Source organism: Triturus cristatus, chromosome 3_2, assembly GCF_964204655.1.
Source record: "Triturus cristatus chromosome 3_2, aTriCri1.1, whole genome shotgun sequence".
In the NCBI taxonomy this organism is placed as follows: Eukaryota; Metazoa; Chordata; class Amphibia; order Caudata; family Salamandridae; genus Triturus; species Triturus cristatus.
The window spans coordinates 653,969,207-653,991,810 of NC_140584.1; the positions used below are offsets into that span (position 1 = coordinate 653,969,207).

General features: G+C 44.6%; 1 protein-coding gene across 1 annotated transcript in view; it reads right to left on the reverse strand.

The window, feature by feature from the left end:
* Positions 1-22,604, reverse strand: part of UNC80 (unc-80 subunit of NALCN channel complex) — a 3,271,126-nt gene that overhangs the window by 1,767,291 nt on the left and 1,481,231 nt on the right. Inside the window, exon 28 of the mRNA XM_085648598.1 lies at positions 20,801-21,001. Within this exon, the coding sequence (XP_085504724.1) occupies positions 20,801-21,001 (201 nt within the window). The remainder of the gene's footprint in view (positions 1-20,800; positions 21,002-22,604) is intronic.

The following is a 22,604-nucleotide window of genomic DNA, read 5'->3' on the forward strand; positions in this document are numbered from 1 at the left end:
CACGCCAGAACTGGTTCTAACTAGAGTATGCAAGGAGGGCACCAAATGTGCCCTTTAAAGCTGTCTGGTGTCCTGTATGGGAGGTGGTCACACCTTCCTGTGACAGGAAACCTATTGTTCTACCTTCCCCTTCTCGAGCTCAGCTCAACAGATGGAGGGCAGAATTGTGTCTGGGGTCAGCGGCAGCACTAGCTTGCAGGCAGACCCTGGAAGGCTATTACCATGAGTACTGGGGGCTTACCAGAAGAGCCCCTCAGTGAATGGAATCATACCTCTAACACCGGTAAAAGTGTTGAGGTATGATTCCAGCATGTTTGATACCAAAATGCCACTATTTATTTAGCAATTGTCTAATGACGCATGGCCATTACATGTATCAAAACGGCTGACCACACTTACAAAGCCTGGGGAATCGACTCCGGGATTTGTAGGGGATGTCCTGCTCATTCAGGGCACCCTCACACTTATAACCCAGCACCCTGCCTTCAGGATTGAAAGGCCTGCCTGAGCAGTGACTTATAGTTTTAAGTGTAGTGACCTCATAAGGAAGCTTATATCTGTCGTAAGTGGTGCTAGCACAAGCTTACACAGGCTGCAATGTCATGCCAGTAGTCACAATTTGAGTGGTCTCTCATGGGTGGCATAATGCATGAAGCAGCCCATGGGAGACCCCTGGTGTGCCTTTGCCCTGGGTACCTTAGCAACATATACTAGGGACTTACAAGGGTACACCAGCAGCCAATTGTGGATGTACCAAAGTACTTACCATGTCAAATTTAAGGAGGAAGCACAGTGGCTGGGGTCCTGACACCAGCAAAAAGTGGATGTAACCATGAACTCAAATCCTACTTTCCTACAAGGAGCCTCAGGGAACGTTCCCTGAGCGCCTTTAGATTCATGGTGTGGCAGTCCTTGCAGGTCTTGGAATCATGTCCCGCTCCATGCATCACATCTGCTTGTAACAGGCACCACAGGGTTTAAAATCCGTTGGTTTCTTTGGGGACATCCCTATGCATACTTGGAGAACATATTCTCAAAAAATGCTTCGGCTAAACGTCGAAAAAAGTCAGTCAAAAAGTGACAAGGGATAGCTCACCCAGATCTGTGCTGACTGGCGTGGAAATAAAAAAGAACTGATGTCAGTGGACTGGGGTGGCCCCTTTATAGGCACTGCATATGTCATATCCCCCCCAAGGACGACGCCAACAACATGTTGCATAATGATGCCACTAACTGGGTGGCAGGGGTACTGCCCAACTCCTGGGGGAATATTCTATGGTAAGGAATCTCTGGCTAGAAGTCTCTATCGGATAGACTACAATAGAGCAGCTTCCTTGTGTACATAAATTTGCAAAGGAGGTATCGTTTACCAGCCCTTCTAGCAAACACAGGATCCCAACACAATCTAAGTCCTCCTTGGTCTTTAGAAGGTATAAGGCAGGGCAAAGCAGATAGCGGTTAAACTGGTTGCTAGAGGGCTGCTAAAATAAAACAGGACTCCGACTTCAGGCCTTTTGGCATAAAGGTAAAAAATATTGTTAAATAATCAAATTGGCAATAAGCTAATCTAGTGTTCACCCTTTTAACCATTTTGTTTGGAGAGTTGTTAGTAATTGTGGTAATGTTTACTCACATTATATGAAGGAGAATATCACCTAATATAGTGGAATATTTCAAAATACCAATACTTGTGTGTACTGATTTAAGGGTTCAGGGCGGAGATCGAACATGTTACCTGCAGATAATAGATTCTCTGACAAGTTTATCTGACTCCTAACACTCTCACCTACATGATTTTAACTCTGCAACAGGGATAAGACACAACCACCAGTTTTAGTTTTCTCTAAAAAGGTTAAAGTTTCTTCAGGGGCTCAGGAAATCTATCAGATTGTTCATAACAAAACAAAACAGTAAGGGTTGGGGCCTTAGTCTAATATCCAATTAGGGAAATTTTAGTCAATTACGTATTTGTTATGGCAAGAACAACTGCTGGTGGAAAAAAACGATAAACCTGATTATTGTTTGAGTGAATTGTGTCACATAGCGGCAATATATACAATAGTTTAAATAACAGGTCAATAAATACTAAAAAACACTGGAAGGTGTGGGCCCCTTGTATGGATAGACCTCCTAGACCAAGAGGATTCTGATGTGCATAAACTATTATTATTGCAAAAGTTTTCCAAGCGGTACGTCTAAGAGACACAGCAGATTGTGAGCGCTGCAAGACAGGTATGCATGTCGTGCATGTCGCCTGGTTTTGCCCGAAGATCGCTGAATTTTGGGAGAAGATTATCATCAAACATTAAATCACAGGGCTCAAGCTGGCGCTAGATCCATTGCTGGCACTAATAAGCTACACTAAAAATCGGAAGACGGGTGTCAGGCGTTTGATAGCAAATGATTTACTGCTTGCCACATGTAGAATTGCAATGTGTTGGGCAGGCGGACCGACTCCGACAGTAGCGGACAGGTACAGAGATATGTTATATTGGGGGGCGCTAGGTGGCGCGCGCATGGAATGGCCGCACCGATGTGAGACTCCCATGGCCCGGTGACTTTATCCTCTCATGATCCTGCCCGACTAAGGTTGCGGCTGTAGCAGACTGGCTTACAAGGTGCGGGAAACTTAGGTGCAGACTCGCTGGCGATTTGGAGCGATTTGCGCCGAGGGATGAGCAGCTGGACCGTTGTGAAGTGGGACCGAGACGTTACAGGGAAGTGCGCTGGAGCCTGCTGGCGGCTGGCGGCAGTACCTGAGGCTGCGGCTGCACACGCGGCGGTAGGCCGCGAGGAGGAGGCCAGGAGATAGTGCGTGCCAGCGGTGACGGTCCGGGATTGAAGAGGTGGAGAGCGGCACGACCTTGTGCCCTGCTGGTGGCTCTGGGCTGGGGCTTTGGCCGGAGACCTGCTCGGACTTGGTGGTGGTGTGCCGCGGCGGGACCGGGAGGAGGTAGCGACAGCAGACGGGAGAGCGGAGAACGTGTGAGATGGAGCGGTGGTCCCCCCCCCCCTTTTCCCTGGCTGCGAACCTAGGAGCTGCATTGGAGAGACGACGGAAGCCTGAAGCGGCCCGGAGCTGGGAGGTACCCTGTGAGGCGGAACTGATTGTGCCTGGAGGGTTGGCGCTGGCTCCCGGCTGGGACAGACTACAATACCCGGTGAGTCGGGTGTGCTGCAAGGGACCGGGGACACAGCCAGAGCTGCGGCGGTGGGGTGCATTGGCGGCGACCACGGGTTGATTCTGCTTGCTGCTGGCCCTATCCTCCGAGGCAGTGACATAGACATTGGAGACTGGCTGTTTTCGCGGGCGGAGAGTGCTTTGAGGTGGCGGTGGTGCGGAGCAAGAGCGGCCACGCGGACTGGGACCTTAAGGAGAGGACCAGAGGTGGAATTGATATTACAGAGGCATACTGAAGCGACATATCCCGGGGCATACCAAATTGTGGTGTGGTTGAGATCGGTGGAGGAAGTACGCGGCTGGCACTGGAGGGTTTCCGCTGCGGCAGGGAGCGACTGCTGGTTGGAGGGTGATAGCGCCGCCTCGTGTAAGGACAGATAGGGATTGCTTGCCCCTTGACTGGTACCACCGCCTCAGAGACAGAATGGGTAAGACGGACACCAGGCAACCGAAACTGCAGTTCGAATCGGTAAGGCGCGGTGCCCAGGCCCCGCCGGCGGGTTCGGATCGTGAAGGACGCACTGGGACCCAGGGTGATGTGGCGGTGCCGGAGGCTGACGTCCAGCGCATACTACAGGAGATGCGGCAGGGCTTTGCCACGGTGGTGGAGAAGGTGGTCAGCATATCTACGAGAATGGATGCTATAGTTCATAAACTCGAGGGGCATTAGGAGAGACTCGTGGAGGCGGAACGGCGCATCTCAGAGGCGGAGGACACGACCTCCGGCCACGCCACGCGGCTAGCCCGGATGGATAACCTGCTGAGGGTCATTGCTGCGAAAAATGAGGATTTGGAAGCGCGCAGTCGGCGCAATAATATACGCGTTCTGGGAATTCCGGAGTCCACCAATGTGGGGAGAATGGAGGACTACATAGAAAAGTTGCTGTTGTCATCTGTTGGCAAGGACGCATTCTCCAGCCAGTTTATTGTAGAGCGTGCCCACAGGGCTCTGGGTCCGCGGCCGCCGCCTGGGGGCAATCCTCGCCCGATCATCGCGCGACTCTTGAACTACAGAGACCGGGATGTGGCTCTGCGCGCTGCCAGGGGGAAACAGACCCTGACATACGATGGGAACACCTTCTCCATCTATCCTGACTTCACGCCTATGGTCCAAGAGGAAAGGCGTAAATTTCTGGAGGGAAAAGCGAAATTACGAAAGGCGCAAATTGACTATGCATTGCTATACCCAGCGCGCCTCAGAGTGACCTACCAGGGGAAGCAACATTTTTTCACCACACCGAACCAAGTGGAAGACTTCATTAAGCAACAGAAAAGAGCGAATCGAAATGGCGGGGGAGGGTCTGTGGCACGACGGCTGGAATCGGAAGGAGAGGCGGAGGACTCCATGGGGGCTGCTGCGAGTGGCACCAGAGGGGACATGCACAAGACTTGATGGGACCAATTTTGTTTTTCTTTTTTCTCTTCCTTTTTTTGAGGCGACAGGAGGAGAGTCTGGCTTGGTATCATGGCTGCCTGCTGCACTAGTCAAGCGACTGATTTTGAACACCGGGCTCCCTCTAGCCCCGGGAGCCTGAATGCTGCCTTGGGGGGGGGGCCTTCGATTGGTTTTCGGGGGCGAGAGGTGAATGTGCGGCTACCTAGTTGAAGCCCCCAGCGGGTGTCACCCCGGGGCGGTTTGCTGTGCGTCCACGTTGGACGTTGTTACCTATACAGTTGACATGTCGGGGTTGGGGAGGGCGGGGGGGGATCACATAGCTGGCAAGTTGGGGCTGCTTCAGTGGGGGGGGCGGGACTTACAGGGGGCACTCCTGGCCACAGCATGCCTACCTCCTGGAGGCGTGATCATGGAACTGGGCTAGGGAGAAGCTGGGCCAAGTTAAAAGTTGTGCATCTCGGATTGATTATCGACTTCTGTACAATGGTGGGTGGCTGGAGACACTATAATGCTGATATGATGCTTGGAGGCACGGCTGGTGGTTGGGAGTATGGCTAATGGTGATGCAGGCAGTTTGAATGTCATCACGTGGAATGTTCGGGGGCTGGGTGATGCAAGGAAGAGGCGGCAATTGCTTGCTTATGTAGACAGGCATCACACACACATTGCCATGTTGCAAGAGACGCACTTTACTCCCCAAAAAGCTGGCGGATTTGCACGTAAATGGGCAGAACACAGAGTTTTTTCATCCTACTCTTCCTATGCTCGGGGGACGGCTATTCTTATAAAAAAGCAGGTGCCTTTTCATCTTGTGGGATCGATAGAGGATATGCAGGGCAGATTTTGTATAGTGTGGGGGCGGCTGGGCGCCGCCTCGGTTACATTGGCCTGTTGTTACGGACCTAATGTGGATGATCCAGAGTTTTTTAATACACTATGGGCCACGATATTTGAAACGGGTTCCCAACACATTATATGGGGTGGGAACATTAACGTCACATATAACCCAGGGCGTGATAGATCACACCCGGCCTCGCATCATTACACTAAAGTGGCTAGATTTATTGGGGACACAATGGATGCGTATCACTTACTAGACGCTTGGAGGCATGTACATCCCAACTCGCGAGAGGGCACACATTACACAGTGCAGGCTGCTTCATGGGCGAGACTAGATTATTGGTTAGTGTCCAGGGGATTAGGACCCGCGATCACCCAGGTACCACATATGGCCAGAACATACTCCGATCATGCCCCGGTCCGGCTAACATTGTCCTCGACGGACCTTAGAGTGCCGCGGGGTGCCTGGAGATTACAACCCACCATGCTTTTAGATGAGGTTTTCCGAGAGGAGCTGCTGGAGGAGGTGCAGGGATTCTTTACTCGCAATAAGGGCTCAGTGGACAGCGTTGAGATCATATGGGAGGCATTTAAAGTAACAATGAGAGGGTTCTGTATGTCCAAGGGGTTCGGGGTACTGAAGGATCTAAATGGCACACTAAATAAACTGGAAAGGGAATTGAAACTGATGGAGGGAGAGTTGTCTCGGACCCCGTCTGCTGAGGTCCAGGCTCGCTTCAGGGACACGCTCTCGGAATACATGACTGCGGCGGAGCGGGAAACACGATTTAAGGGGAAATATTGGAGGGCCCGTTGCTATGGAGAGGGCGAGCGACCGTGGAGGGTGCTGGCAGCCTCAGTTAGGAAGCCTCGGTTTTCAAATTACGTCCTGGAGATTGAAGATCTAGAGGGGGAGGTGTACCGGGACACAGCTAATATTCTCAATGCTTTTACGAGACATTATGGACGGCTGTATACCACCACCAGAATGGATGAGCTTGATCTGGAGGGGTTTCTAGGGGATGTAGCGCTGGGGTGGCTTAGCGACAGGCAGAGGGAATTCCTATGTGCTCCGTTTGAGCTAGATGAGGTTCGGGAGGCTATTATGAGCATGCAATCTGGGAAGGCCACTGGAACGGACGGTATCCCGATAGAATTTTATAAGACTTATATAGATATTATGGCCCCCGTCCTGCAAGAAGTTTATGAGGAATCGCTGGAGGTGGGCTCTCTCCCTGCGTCCATGAGGGAGGCGCTAATAGTCTCGCTGCTGAAAACGGGTAAATCGCCGCAACAGTGTGATTCCTATAGGCCTCTTTCCCTCCTAAACTGTGATGCCAAAATACTAGCCAAGTTGATCGCCATGCGCCTGAATTTGTTACTTGAAAACTTGATACTCCCGGACCAGTCCGGCTTTGTACCGGGAAGGGCAACGTCCCACAACTTACGGACGCTGTTCGCGATTCTTAATAATGTGTCGCCTGATCTGCCACTCGCAGCTGTTTTTTTAGACACAACTAAAGCGTTCGATTCAGTAGAGTGGGATTATATATTTGGAGTTATGCTACGTATGGGCTTTCCACCACTATTTTTGTCATGGATCAGACTCCTGTATAATGTCCCGGTGGCCAAGATCCTCATCAATGGTCACACGTCTCCGTCGCTGTCCATCACGAGGGGTACCCGGCAGGGATGCCCGCTCTCTCCGCTGCTCTTTGCCATTGCGGTGGAGCCCTTGGCGGCGAAACTGCGACAGCATCATAACGACAAGGCATTGCGTTGTAATCTGAGACAGATCCTTATCTCTTTATATGCGGATGATATTACGTTGTATATCCGGAATCCCCAAGAGAACTTGAATCCGATACTGCGGGAGTTTATAGCGTTTGGTAAATTGTCGGGAATTAATATAAATTGGAGTAAATCTAGTATATTCCCGCTGACACAGCCTACGACTCGGTTTGCGTTGGACTACCCCCTGGAGTCGTGTGAGGAGGAGTTGCGCTATCTTGGGATCCGTGTGACGAGAGATAGAGAGGAGCTTATGAGATCGAACTATGGTACTGCGATAACGCGGATTGCCGGCCATGTGACCAGATGGATTGCACTCCCCCTGTCCATGGCGGGACGGGTGTCACTGATCAAGATGGTGATTCTACCTCAATTACTCTATTTATTTCTCAACATCCCGTTCTATCCGGGGAGACATTTCTTTGCAATGCTCCGGTCTGAGTTGACGCGACTGATATGGGAAGTAATTACTAGACCATACTTACAGGTAGGGTTTGGGGTCCCAAATTTTGAGTTATACTATCTCAGTGCGCAGGCCCATTATGCTTGGTTCTGGGTGATGCAGCCCAGGTATATGCCTCAGGTGGCGGCGGAGCACTGGCTTGCACATCCGATACCGCTAGATGGCGTACTGTATGAACCGGTTGCGCCTCGGGAGAGGGCGCCGACTACGGTTACCTGTATGGTTGAGGCTTGGCGTCGAATTGGACACCTCTTGCAGACACCTATGCGGTACGCTGCTTCATTGCCGCTCACATATCAACCGAACTTACCCTTGCTGCAGGAGGCGCTTTTCCATGGGTTTAGGGACCGAATGAAGATAGAGAGGTGGGGGGACTTGTATCATGAGGGAACGTTCCGCTCTGCAGAGCGGATGTTACAGGGTCTGCAGCAAACCCCACTTGATCTCTTTTTATATATCCGGTTGCGGCAGGGGATACGAGCTATAACTCCGGACTTTCCGCATGAACCAACGGAGTTTGCCCCGCTGCAGGCTATGTTGAAATGCAAGACTGCCACACGACTGGTCTCATTAATCTATAGAGCGGTCCATACCCAATGGGAAATGCCTGACCCGCTTGCCTGTGCGAGATGGGATGCTGAGCTTAACGTGACGCTTTCGGACGAGCAATGGGGGTATTGCTTTCTGCAGACTGAGAGAGTGTCTGCCAGCAGTAGACTCCGCATAATACACTATAGGTACCTACACAGACTATATTATACGCCGGTGAAAATGTTTAAATATCAACTGAGGGATACGGATTGCTGTGATAGGTGTAGGGCCCCTGCAGCGGACTTTTTACATCTGACGTGGGAGTGCCCAGGGGTGACTGAGTATTGGCGACAGGTCTTTGCGGCACTGACTAATATGGTTCACATGCACATCGACCCCGCACCACTACTGGCACTGCTTGGGTATGTCAAGCCGATACAGGCAGCACATAGGATATTTGTGGCGCTGGGGCTTCTGATGGCTAAGCGGAGGGTGGCCTGCCGATGGGGAAGGGGGCGGGCCCCGAAATTCAAGGATTGGATTAATGACCTGGTAACTTGCCGGGAGCAGCTTGACACATACTCTGAGTTGCTGCCTAGCGCCTCTAGGCCGCGGGACATATGGGCCCCATTGACCTGCTATCTGCTTGAATATCCACAGGAGGCAACGGGACAGGGACCCGGGGAGATACCACACTAGAAGCCTGGGGCTAAGATGACAGAAGTGGGAGGGGGGAGTAGTGCTGAACTGGTGGGGGGGTCTGCCATTGGCTATCAGGCATTCGCATGTGGTGGATGGGAGACTGGAATGTTTACCGAGTGGGATGCTGGGAAGCTGAATTGCGGGGGACTAATTGTTGCTGGCGGTGGTGATGTTGACATGTGCCGCGGAAAGTGTTGTGACTGGCCCCAGAGAGTGTGGTGCATCTATGCCTCGTATTGATGTTATACAGCTTTCGGATGACTATGCTTTCAATGTCCATATGGAAGTCTAGCCGCTATATCGTATACGTCTGTGATATCTCTGATGATGCAATTGTTTGTTATTACTCACCATAAAAACTACTAAAAATATTTCCCCCCCCAAAAAAAAGAGATATGTTATATTGTAATATGCAGTCCGAGCTGTACAATTAATTATTGCTCCCTCCAAACTGTCCAAAGAGTTTTTGGGGACTATACCAACAATACCTCGTTGGGAAAGAAACAGGTGAGACGACAATGTTTGACTATGCATGACCATTATTTAAGATGTATTTAAATTAATGATGTGTCTGGACAGGGTTCAATTAGAAGTACACTGGGGAATTCAATTATAAGCAATGCAAGGGTAAGTGAATTTAAGTATGAAGTCTGGTATCTGCAAGGCTACAGCTCTACATATAGAGCCGTCAATGACGCGGACATAATGCTTGAAGTCTACGTTTTTGATCTGCCTATATTTCTGTATACTGTATGAAGTTATGTTACTTTGTAAAACCTTAAATACAATTATAATTTAAAAAAAAGTCTTCTAAGCAACATACAAGACTCTGAAATGTCTGTTATAAAGCTTAAGTGGCTCAGAAAGAGATATCTGTTGAGGTAATGACAAGGTAGGTACAGGAATCTTTCTTAATTCATGATACATCTTCACATATTTGCCTTGGCTCTACCTGCCTACTTTGTATGGGTCAAGAAATGCATTGGTTTATAGTCATCTTTTAGATGCTTCTGAAAATCCTAATAACAATTTATGGAGTTTGATAAGGTGTTTATTTTTGTGGATTTCAACAGTGATTTATCAGTGTTTTCCAAATCTTTTGAAATCAGAGCTTATCAGTGTTAATTTGGCTGCCTAACCCCCAAAATACTGTGTTTTTCAGTATTTATAAAACATGTTTTGTGCAGTGATTGTTATAAAGCACATACTTAATTTAAAGGAGAATTAATGCAGGGTATGTAGTGTCTTCCCATATACAGTGTGCCCAATGGGCATACATTAGAATATTTTAGACACAAAAAGCATGTGCATTGCACTCCCAAGCACATTCACATTTCATTACCTTCTCTGAATGAATGAATAATAAACTTATAGAGCGCTAACTATGCCCAAGGGCGTCAAGGCGCTATTGTGGGACCAATGTGCAGACAGGATGATATGCTCAGACTAAGATCTGTAAAGCCTTGAAGCCAGGTCTTCAAGGCTTTACGGAAGAGAGAATGTGACACCTGACCAGCGAGATCTTTCGGGAGGGAGTTCCACAACTTAGCAGCAGCAGTAGAAAAGCTCTGCCTCCCCATTTTGCCTTTTTAAACCTCGGCACTGTTAATAGATTTTTATTTGCGGACCTGAGCTGCCTAGGAGGGACGTAGCGTTGGAATATTGCATTAATACCATCAGGGCCTAGGCCATAGTAGGCATTGTGAGTAAGGCAAAAAGTTTTTAAAAGGATCCTCCGGTCCAAAGGAAGCCAATGCAGCGTAATGAGAGAGGCCGAGACTGAGTAGTATTTCAGGAAACCCATCACCAGCATGGTCGCAGCATTCTGCACCAGCTGCAAACGTCACACCAGACCTTTGTTAATGCCCAAATAGAGGGCATTACAATAATCCAATCTGGACATTACCAAGGCAATAACAGCCTGTTTGCGTGAGGCAGATGAAAGGAAATGGGAGATTTTTCTAAGGATCTTGATTATCCCAAAACAGGTGGACACTGTCCTACTAACCTGCAGGCTCAAAGTGAGAGAGTTGTCCACTATGACCCCTAGATGATTTTTCCCATGGGATACAGGGCAGGGGCAGCTGCCAAGCGTGTCTGGCCACCAATCGTTGGACCAGATGTCCAGTTTGCTGCCAAAGATCAAAACCTCAGTCTTCTCCCCATTCAGTTTCATGAAATTTTCCACCATCCAGGAGGAGACTGCCTGCATACAATTTCTAAAGTTAGTGGCTGAGTACCTAATACTGTGAGTGATGGACACCATTATTTGGATATCGTCAGCGTAGGACAACACCTCCAACCCAAAGGCTCTTACCACCCTAGCCAGCGGGGCAGCATAAATATTAAAAAGTGTCGGGCTCAGGAAGGAGCCCTGTGGAACTCCACATGACAGGGGATTGGAGGCTGAGTAGAATTGGCCAAATTTCACTGTGTGTGCCCAGTCCCTGAGAAAGGAAGCCAGAAGCCCCAGGGCCGAGCCCCCGATCCCTATTTCTCTGAGACGTTCAATCAGCCTCAGAGGAGATAGGGTATCAAAAGCTGCGGTAAGGTCAAGTAGAACCAGCAGTGTGGTGTGCCCTGAGTACAGATGTTATTGAATACAGCAGTTAATGCTGTTTCCGTACTGTGATGGCTCCTAAAGCCATGTTGTGAACCATCAAGTAACTGGTAATCCTTTAAATAGGCGCTAAGGTGAGAATTTCAATACGTTTCCAAGATCTTGTCTGGGACTGGTAGCAGCGAGATCGGACGATAATTTTTCAATTCTGTAGGGTCCAAAGCAGGCTTTTTTACAAGCGGCTTAACCACTGAAGTCTTCCACAAGGTAGGATACTGTCCCTCTGAGATAGCTACGGTCAATACAGAAGTAAGGTGGGGGATAATGACCTCTCAACCACTTTTTAGCACCTTTAGAGGGCAAGGATCAAGAGGAGAACCAGATTTAACTCCTTCTAGTAGCCGGTCCGTTATATCTGGTGAAATACAAGGGAACGTAAGTAGCCTGGGTGTCTCCTCCATAATAGCACCTTTGTTAAGGTGGAAAGTAGACTAAGCAGGCGACCCCGCTTTGGAGTTAGAGGCTTCCAGCAAGGAATAAATATCTGTGATTTTGGTACGGAAGAAATCTGATATTCTATCGCAGAACTCCTGAGAAAACTCTGAAAGATCTGTGACTGGGGGAGAAATGAGGGAATTAATGAAATTAAAAAGATCTATAGAGGATTTAATCGACTCTGTGATCTTTGAGTAATATAAACCATTTTCCTTCATGATAGCCGATTTATATTCTTTCAAACGCTGTTTGTGCAATTCTCTACCCGTCGGCGCTAAATCTATACGCGAAAGCCTCTCCTGTTACGGCACACCTGTCTCAATTTTCTGAGTCTGTCAGAAAACCAGGGAGCAGAGGGCCTTCTTCTTGCTGAATAGTGCTTGCTCACGGGCTCCAGGGTGTCCATGGCTACTAAAAGCTGTCCAGATAGTTCAGCTGCTGCCAGATTTGCATCCTGGTGCCCGGAGAGATGAAAGTTATTAAAGAGGTTATTAAGTGCTTACTAATAAGGCTGAGATTTCCTTTCCTCCAAATTCCTATTTCCAGATAAAAGAGTCCCTGATGCCAAAGTCCGCAAGTCAAAAGGGATGGCAAAATGATCTGGCCAGGCGAGAGGTATAGGTTCTCCCACCTTGATTCATGGATCATTGGAGAAAATACCATCTAGAATATGCCCTGCTGTGTGGGTGGGACTCTTGACCAGCTGCGTGAAACCTCAGCATCTCATGGTTTCCAGGAGAGTTTGTGTGTCATTACACAATGTTTTATCTAGATGAAAATTAAAATCACTCAGAAGAGTAAGATTAGATCTTTCTAGGTAATGCTCTAAAAGACTACTGAAGTCCTGGCTGAAAGATGCCCTGGAACCCGGTTCTCTCACACTCATTACCTCTCACACTCACTCTGTTAGGACTCTGTCTGTTTTACAGGACAATTTATGGATTAAAGAAGTAAGAGTTCTACATTCAAATGTTTTAATAATCAATAATCTGTAATCTGTGGAGTTTACCTTCTCCTTACTAAATATATGACATTGTAGGGGTGGTTAACCCTGTCAACAGCATAGTACCTTGTGAAACCTTTAAACATTTGCATCATACCAGATTAATTTGTAGCCCTGCATTCTAAGGCACCTGAAACTTAATGCTTTAAGCATGCTCACAGCTCTTTCCTGACTACATAACATGGTGCTGCTGTTGTGTGGACGTTCACAGCTGCCAAGTATCCCTTCACACGTCTCACTTTAAGCCAGTCCTAGCCTTTTAACAAACGTCACATTGAATTCTGGGACTTGGAATTTTGCTGTTAACATTGTAACTATGGCCTAACAAATCCCATCAGTAAAGTACTGTTGGGTAAAACGCCTGGGCTACAGGAAGGTATTACACATAACAATTGGACACCTTGCAGCTACAAATATTGTTACTATATGGAAAGTCTTGTGTAATATTTTCACCATTATCCATTGTGCACGGTGACAGCACTCTTTTTACAGGTACCTGTCACTACACCCTGATTTGAATGGTTAAAGCCTGGGGTGTTTGGCAGGTGGACTACTATCAAATCAAATCAATCAATCAAATTTTATTTGGTTTAGTTAAGAACCATAAAAGCACCACGATAAATACAACAGTTGAATAAACATTATACCTCCGTACATTATTTGCAGAAACATCAAGAACATACAATTATTAAAACATAGCTACAGTCAACAAGCCTGAGCATGCCTCAATCTCATGGCAGCATGCGATTAATCCGACAGCAGTTGTAAAAACAGATGAGCAGGTCAGACTTGGGCGAATTTCTGAGCCTTCAGCAGTGGAACAAAAAACGCTTTCCTGGGTCCGACATTAAATTTGCAAAACATTATAGGGTGGATTGTATCCTGCGGAGGCCCATAGTCGCAGCTGCAGGGTCCTAATGATTGGACCTCATGACAATCTCTTGGAGACTCTAGCAACAAGTGTAAGTGATTAAGTCTGTACAGTACTTAATGATAATTGTGAGACAGGGCACCGTAGATTGAACAGTTTTCAGAAAAATAAAACCATTGCACTGTGGGGTTCTGTAATACCTCTTGTTCTCTATCCATTAATCTTCGCCTAGGAAAATGTTCTCTCACCCATTTATTATCTGCCTTCACCATTTCCCCAGGATTAATAAATAGCTCTGCCATCCGAATGCTCTGAAATGACTCCTTAATATATTTGCGTCATGGGATATGGAGAGCATGATCAAGGGAGATGCAATCCAGCAGGATTTCCTTTCTCACTTTAGTATCCCCTCTTGTCCAAATGTCAACCCAGGAGAAGGGGGCGAAGGGCTAACATGTCAGTAAGATGGCTAAACCCGCAATTCCTCATGCACAATAAATGAGGACAAAGTATGAAGAACACATAAAAGGCGCCTTAAAAATGTATTGACGACAATCTGTAGCTAATTATGTTTGACATACCCCCAAATGTCATCACCATACAAGACTTTAGAGCCAACACATTTGGCCAGATATACCTGCATTAATGCCTCGACCAGACATCTACGCAGTCTAGAAGCAAAGCTGAATACTACTGCGACGGCCCTTGTGAACTCATCTTTTTTCCCTTATAGCAGGGTTTCCAACTCGGGTCCGAATCAAACAGAATTTCCAGGTATGGATATACCCTGACCTTCGATAAGATATGGGTCCCCACATTATAGGTTTTGGATTTAATTGAGCGGAGTCCTACCATCATTACCAATGATTTGCTCAAATTAACTGTTAGGTCAAGCTCATCCACGAATGGCGCTAAAGTATCCAAAAGGGCTTTAAAGAGCCTTGCAGTCCTAAGTATGAAGACTGCGTCATCTGCGTAAAGCAGAACTGGCAGACAGCATGTACCAATTGGGGGGCCATCTACTATGGTGTTCACTAATACCTGTTCCAACTTATTTATATATAAAGTAAATAGGAATGGGGCCAGAATGCACCTTTGTCTGACCCCCCTCCCTGTTTTAAAGCGATAGGTACAAACAGTCATTTGTATATTGAACTGTCACTTCAGTGTTGGCGTGAAGGTCCCTCAGAACCTGCTATCAACATTGACTTCTTCGAAAAGAGAGCTGAGGTGTGAAAGTGTTTTACTCATGCGGTTTCTGAAAAGTGAGATTGTACATGTTGGCCAAGAGTCTTATGAGACAGTCATTTCACTAATCAGTGAAAGAATTAAACACTGACAAAAGATCAAATATGATTTTAATATTCCCATATTCTCTACAGTGTATATATATTTAGATCAGGCCTAAAACATGGTTCTAAACCTGCACATCTAATCTAAGCACATAAATGCGGGGGAAACAAAAGAAGTAACAATATTTTAGTGACACCCCTAGACGACAATCCCAAGCAGAATAATCTTACACAAGTGTTTTTTTGCTGCTACCTTCTATGACAAAGTTATATTTTGCTGACCCCTTCAGAAAGAAATAACAAGTATTGGCAAAGCCAATAGGTTTCGACTGTGCATTATCCATGGCTTTGTAAATCTTTTTACATGTTGCACAATTGAGCTGCTGTGCAACATAGCTTAAACAAAAAAAATAAGTGCTATGACAAGGTCAATGCTGGCTGTGTCATACTGTCTTTTTTACTATATGCCATGTTGCACCATGTAAAATAACTTTGACAAAGCCAACAGATTTTGATTAGGCGAAATCTATTGGCTTGTCAATGCTTTTTGTGCTGGTAGGAAGAGGAGATAAAGAAGAGAGAGGAGATAAGCAAGAAAGAAGCAGGGGGAAGGAATGGGATGGAGAGATGTGGGCAAAAAGACAAAGAAGCAAGGATGGTGGAGGGGCAGATAGGGAAGAAAAGAAATGGGGGAGGGGAAAAGAGATAAGAACGTTGGGCCCACCTCACAGAACTAACTAAAGACAAAATCCTAAACTTACTACCATTTTGGTATTCACAGAAGGCACTTACTCATTTTGGTATTCACAGAAGGCACTTACTCATTTCGGTATTCACAGAAGTTAGGAGTCCTAACTTTAAGACTCCTAAATACCTTCTGTGAATACCGAAAGTCTTAAAATTAGGATTTTTCTCAATTTAAAGTAAAGTTAGGACTCCTAACTTTAGGACTCCTAAATGCCTTCTGTGAATACCGAAAGTCTTAAAATTAGGATTTTTCTCAGTTTATGAGTAGTAAAGTTAGGACTCCTAATTTTAGGACTCCTAAACTGCAAAAAATCCTAATTTTAAGACTTTCGGTATTCACAGAAGGCATTTATGAGTCTTAAAGTTAGGACTCCTAACTTCTGTGAATACCGAAATGGGTAAGGGCCTTCTGTGAATACCAAAATGATTTAGTGCCTTCTGTGAATACCAAAATGGTAGTAAGTTTAGGATTTTGTCTTAAGTTAGTTCTGTGAATCGGGCCCCTAATGCTCTAAACGTGCAGTTATACTGCATCTGTGTAGTGCTACCTGCCTGCTTTGTGTACGTGAACTTCAACAACTGTCCTCCGCACAATGAAAAATAAAAGAAAACATGATGCGTGTGGAAAGACCACCCAGTAACCGGAAGTAGTCTAATGTCCCTCGGACTTGTAATATATGGAGCACGAATCAGCTTGTACTGCCAGCTGGAGAAGGAGCTCGCTCTCAAATGCAAATTGTACTGAAAATATTGTTCTACAGTGCTTCTGTGTATGTGATCAATAAATCAATAGCTTGAGAAACTCTTATGGGTTTCTAAACCTAGAGATAGCGCTATGTCTCTGCCTGGGTACACCGTGCCAGGCTGTCCCGGAAAGCATTGTGAGGTGGGAAACTGTACTTGATGCAGAGCTTACCAGGGGAATGTAGCACATTCCTTGTGCACGAACCTTCAAAGCAGATCACTGATTAGAAAAGCCCTGGAGCCTGACAGGACGTGCCAGGCTACGAGACAACCTCCGAAGCACCTTAGTAAACATGCAGACCCTTACTAAGTGCTTTACAGTTTTATACAGCTCAAACTCAACCCGGAGGTGTGGGAGCACTGTACTTGAGCACCAATTGCATTACAGATGGACAGACTCATTTTTAGGCATGGAGAGATAATGATTTGCCCAGAATCACATGATATTGAGTCTCCTTCCGAGATTCGAACCGGCTTCTCCAGCTTCAAGGTTTCTGCTCTAATCGTTACACCACATCCTCTTCCTTACTATATAGCAAGGTTAGAGGCACTCCTTGGATAAAGCTTGAGACAAACAGGAGGTGAGATGTCGATATTGTGTTGTCATGCATGGTGCAAGACCTGCAGTAAATGCACATTGAAACAATAAAATGACCAGCATTGGCAAAGCCTCCAAAAGCAGATACACTAGTATGGAATGCTAGATGGGAAATAAAACAAGCATCACAGGAGATGAGAGGATGTGGAGCAATGGCCAGAGCTGCTGACTCGGGTGCTGGGGATCACGGTTCGAGTCTCAGCAGTGCAACAGCCTGTGATTCTGGGCAAATCACTTAATCTCTACAGGTGATCAATTGTGCTACGTAAATCTGCAGATTTAATTTAAAATATCACGCAAGCCGGAAAAATCAGACAGCATCAAAACTCTATGAAAAAATAGTTCAACCAAGGCAGATGTTAACAGTATTTCGGCTACAGGAAACTGATAAAAGAAGCAGTCAATGAACAAGCATTGGTAAATGCAGGAAAATATGCGACAGCCAATAGAAATGCAGTAAAAGAAGGTAGCAAGCGCAGGAGCAAATGAAAATCCAGAAATACGAGGGGTCGGGATGTAAGCCCCTTTTCAGATTTATAAAAAAACAATAGATTTCACAACCTGTGCAGGTGAAAACCAATAAGGACTCATCCTCTCTCACTTTCTGTCTTCGGATGGCATTTTAGTTTGTGATTGTGCAGGTGTTTATCAGTATCGATATGATGAGGGCTGTTTCCCTTTTGGTGGGGTTTTAATCAGTTAATATAGGTTTAGACCTAAATTCGGATAGCCTAAGTTTGTTATAAGAGGTATTGCTGATTTCCAATGCCTCCTATCTTTGCCTAGAACGTTTTCTTCATTGGCTAGAGCATCAAAGACTTACACCACTAGCTGTGACAAATATTGTTATTTCAGTTTATATAGCATACTACTACTTAATGTGGTTTCTTAGTGCATCATGAAATCATAATAAAACAGAAAGGTCTTAAGCTTAATCTAAATAGGTTCATACCAACAACAATCAAATCTTCATTTTGGCTATTTGCCATAAAATTACATAGTTAAATCACAGACTTAAATAGGTAAAAACTGTGCAAAATATAAAAATAGGTATATAAAAATATAAAAGTGATTAAATACAATATGTTGACAATCTCAATTCATTACAGTAATTATGGAATCCATGCAAGAATTCAAAGTAGGCCTTCAAAGAATCTAAGATTATGCCCTCACTCAGTGTGCGCTATAAACAACAGTAAAATATCTAGTACATTAATGTTACATCATTAGTACCTTAGTACAAGAGTGCATAGATAATGCCTGGTTCTCCACATCGACAACAGATATAATGAGACTGCAAAGATTGTACTTTGCCTAGTATCTGATTTCAATATTTTTAGGGCCTCTTTATGCTATCTAACACCCAAATTTTGGCACAATGGTGCGATACATTTTTTTCTGCTGCATTGATAGGCTGGGCAGAAGAATATGGCATTCTCAACCATTTCTTTAGACTCACCACAAGAGGGGTACAGCCAATCTACTGTCCTGATATTGAGATGCCACATAGCAGTGAAAGAACAAAGCAGGAGAATCCTGTAACGAAATTGCAAGAGCTTCCTGGCAGCTACAGGTTCAATCTCGTCCAGAAACCTTTTCTGTAAATTGGTCCTTCATCATTAGGGAACCAATTCAATTCAATTCAAATGTTTATTGTTTCAGTTAATTAACGATTACAAATGTGGGCTTCCGCTGCATATTTCTCATTTTATATTGATGATAATTGGACTTAATAGATAATATGTAGGTAGCACTGGCTTCCTTGGGCGCAACGCATAATCGCTCATTCCCAATCAGTGTGAGTTTTTTTTTCACATACTTAATCCAAGGAATGTTACTTGACTCTGGGATTCAGAGTACTTCTTCTGGGCCCTAGCAATACAAATGTAGCTTAGGGGGGCCCAGATCCTTCTCCAATCCTGGATAGGTCTCATTCCTATCCCATCAGAGATTGATCTAAGGCCCATATCTAGCCTAAGGGGAGCAAAGGGGTACTAATAGGGAGACTCGTTAGTTGTCGAATGTAGCGATTTTCGACTGTCACCAGGACAGTCACATCCCTGTGGCCCCACAGCTCCGCATCATTATGGGCTGCTTCTAGTGCCTAATGTTTATACATTTGGAGCGCCAGAGAGATACGATGAAATTGGGTTCTTCTGTACATTTGTATTATTCCCTCAGTAGATTATTCCAATTTCAGCCTACGCTTTGCTATATGAGAGTGCCAATCAAGCTGCCCAGTTAGTGTGGTTCATATCAGATGTGTCTGAAGAGGGGCTGAAATGAAGTACTGATAAAGTGCATCAAGCACCATTCCAATTCTTGACTCTCAAAAGAGCTAGAAAAATGGAGCTAGGAAAGAGAAGGCATGTTATTGGAATGTAATGGAAAAGCTTGCATTAACCAAGAGGTATAGGCAGCGAATGACACCCCAAATGGTGTCAAAAGAATATAATATTCTGATATAGTGTGCTGAGAAATTTAATGTGATAAATATGAGGGAATATTCAAAACATTTGAACCAATGTACATTACCATAGTGGACAAATGTGTGTTAATTTTTATTTGTTCGTATGCTATCATCTTTTATAGGTTTTTATATTGATGTTATACCTTATTGTTTACATCATTGCATTATGCACAGCTGCATAATCAAGTATCACATTTTAGATTTCTATAATGTCCAGTTGTACTAAAACAGCTATCAGCTCTGTAATGGGCGTTAGCAGACGATTGACTGATGTGCTGTACTGAATCTAGCTTTGTCTGTTAGGGGTCCCAAAACACCATCTTCACTTCTTAACCCCCATTCCCACCTCTAGAAATGATACTGCTTCCTATGTTGTCTTGGAATGCCTTATATTTCCCAAACTCTCCTGGGTTCTTCTCCTTGCAGAGAGTAAAGCGAAATACTTTTCTTCCTAATTCAAGATAACTGTTATGGAAAAGTACTGTTTATGCACATGTACTATTTATTTAATCTGACGTACAAAGGACACACCTTTTAGCTTTGTAGACTAGAGCATGCTATCTTGTGTTATATGCTGATTGGTATTGCATATCCAATCGCTCTCTTCCGCCTATAGTGTGTGTAGTTTTCCAAACCAAAGCTCCTGTCTATCAACAACCCATTAATTCAGAATGGGGGATTCAAAACATGGTCTCAGGAATTGGAGATTCTTAAGTGTACTGTTGCCTATGAGAGGAGAACGGACCATCATTTTCCTTGAGAAGGATCTGGTAAAGACAGCTTAAAACGAACCCAGGGAGAGCAACCAACATTTTCTATCAGAGTTGGAATTGAGGCGTCTGATGTGAAGGCTTTTAATGCCTGGTCTCTCTGCGAAAAGGAGGCTACAGTACATTCTTAGTGTTCTGATATATCAGCATATATCAGCATATATCTAGCGGTCTATATGCATTGTACGCCCACAATGTCAATGAGAGATATACATGCATAACAACAAAAAAGTTCACTATGGTAACATCTGAACAATGTACTCATCAAAACTAATTCATTTAGTTAACGCAAAAGATATATGGCATCAGCAGTGTTCATTAATTAAAAGTATTAAAAAATACTCACCTCTTTAGTTTTTTTGCCCCTGGAGCCCATGTTCCCTGCCATGTTGTCATCTTTCAGTGAATCTACTGTATCACCATACAGCAGTTTTATGGCACGGACCAAGCGGGCACAGGACCGACTGTGGTGAAGGTAACAGTGCGGGTGACAGTAGTCGATATGTGTACAGATGAAACTTTGCTGGTTGCACAACAGTATCATGACCTGCAAATTTAAAAAATGCAATGTCTTTACAACAAGTGATTTTCAGAGTCCCATTCTTCCCTTGTATGCTTTTGATTTAAACATGGATGATTTTCTGCTAACCTTTTATCCATTTTCTATTCATGTATTATTTACAATATACACAAAACTCAAAGCATAGTTCTTGGAATGTTGCATGTCCATCTGGTTCCTAAATACGTATGTGGTTCATGTCTCTCCATCATTTATGCTGCCTTTAAAACTGGAATGTCATGCACATTTTAAATAGCACTTAATCATAACACAATTCTTTATTAGCCTCACAACAAGGTGTATACTTTTTGTGAACACAACGGAGAATTTAGGAACATGCACTTATGACTTAAGTATCTATAAAAGTGTTGGGGTTCAGCCCATTTTGAGAATGAAATGTTTACTCACTCCTAGCATTGTTTTCCAGCTTGAGATCTGCTATATAGTCATATGTTTAAACAAACTTTTGTAGTATTTTGCAATTGGTATGATTTGTTATTTTTTGATCACTTTGCTATTGACACATTTCTTTCTTAATCTCGTGAATAGGAACAGAATAGTAGGTCAATTGTATGGCACATGGTTCAACAACAGCAGAAATTGAGTCTTCCCTGCGCATCAACATTGTTAAATTGATAGACATCTTTCTACTCCAGTGTAGTGGGATTGATTAACTGAACAAATCTTATAAATAAGGCATACAACATATGATTAGACTTGTACCTAGGGCATATGACATTCAAAGAGCTGATTACTAAGTAGAGAACATTCATCGAGGGGAAGGCACTGATAAATGTGCCATTATCAAAACTGATTTTGAGGAATTACAAATTCTTTTCATTATCTTAAGGTGGTATGCTAGCAGTAATGTCTAGAAAAGGCAACAACTGCTTTCCAAGTAGCTGTTCTGTAATTTTCAGTCAGAGGAATAGTGACGAAGAGTGATGCAGTTGAAATGTAACCTCAACTATTGTGAGTTCCAATAGTAATGTAATATAAATGGAACATAAAAGAGTTTTTATAAAAACCAAACAGGCTGCCTGAGGGACAAATTTTAGATCACCAGTGCAATAGGTACAATGATGGTGCTACAGCAAAGCTCTTCAGTACTTAAATCAATTTAAAAAAATGCATATATGGAATTTTTTTGTGGAACTGCATACAGTTCTTTGTGTATTCGTAGATGTTGACTAATGAATCAGCAGTTAATGCAAGGCTTTTAGTATAGGCTTAATGAGTCTGCAGTATGTAGCTTCTATTATAGGCTGCATCACCTAATTCCTGCCCTTTTGTAACACATGAATTGTCTTAAATAGGTAACCTGAATTACAATTGTCTAAAACCGATAACTGTCAGAATATGTACTTGTGGTTGGGTATTATAATGGGCGTGAGTATACTTAAGATAAATTAAGAAAATAATGCAGTTTTAATAATTTTTTGAATATGCAATAAACAAAGATTGGCTACTGTGAAGAGCCAACATTAGATTCTAACATGTTTAACTTGTTTTGTAGGAAATGCAAGTCATAGTAGTCAGGGTGGTCCTTGTCTGTTTTCTTGATCTATCCCCAAGAATAGGATCTCTGAGC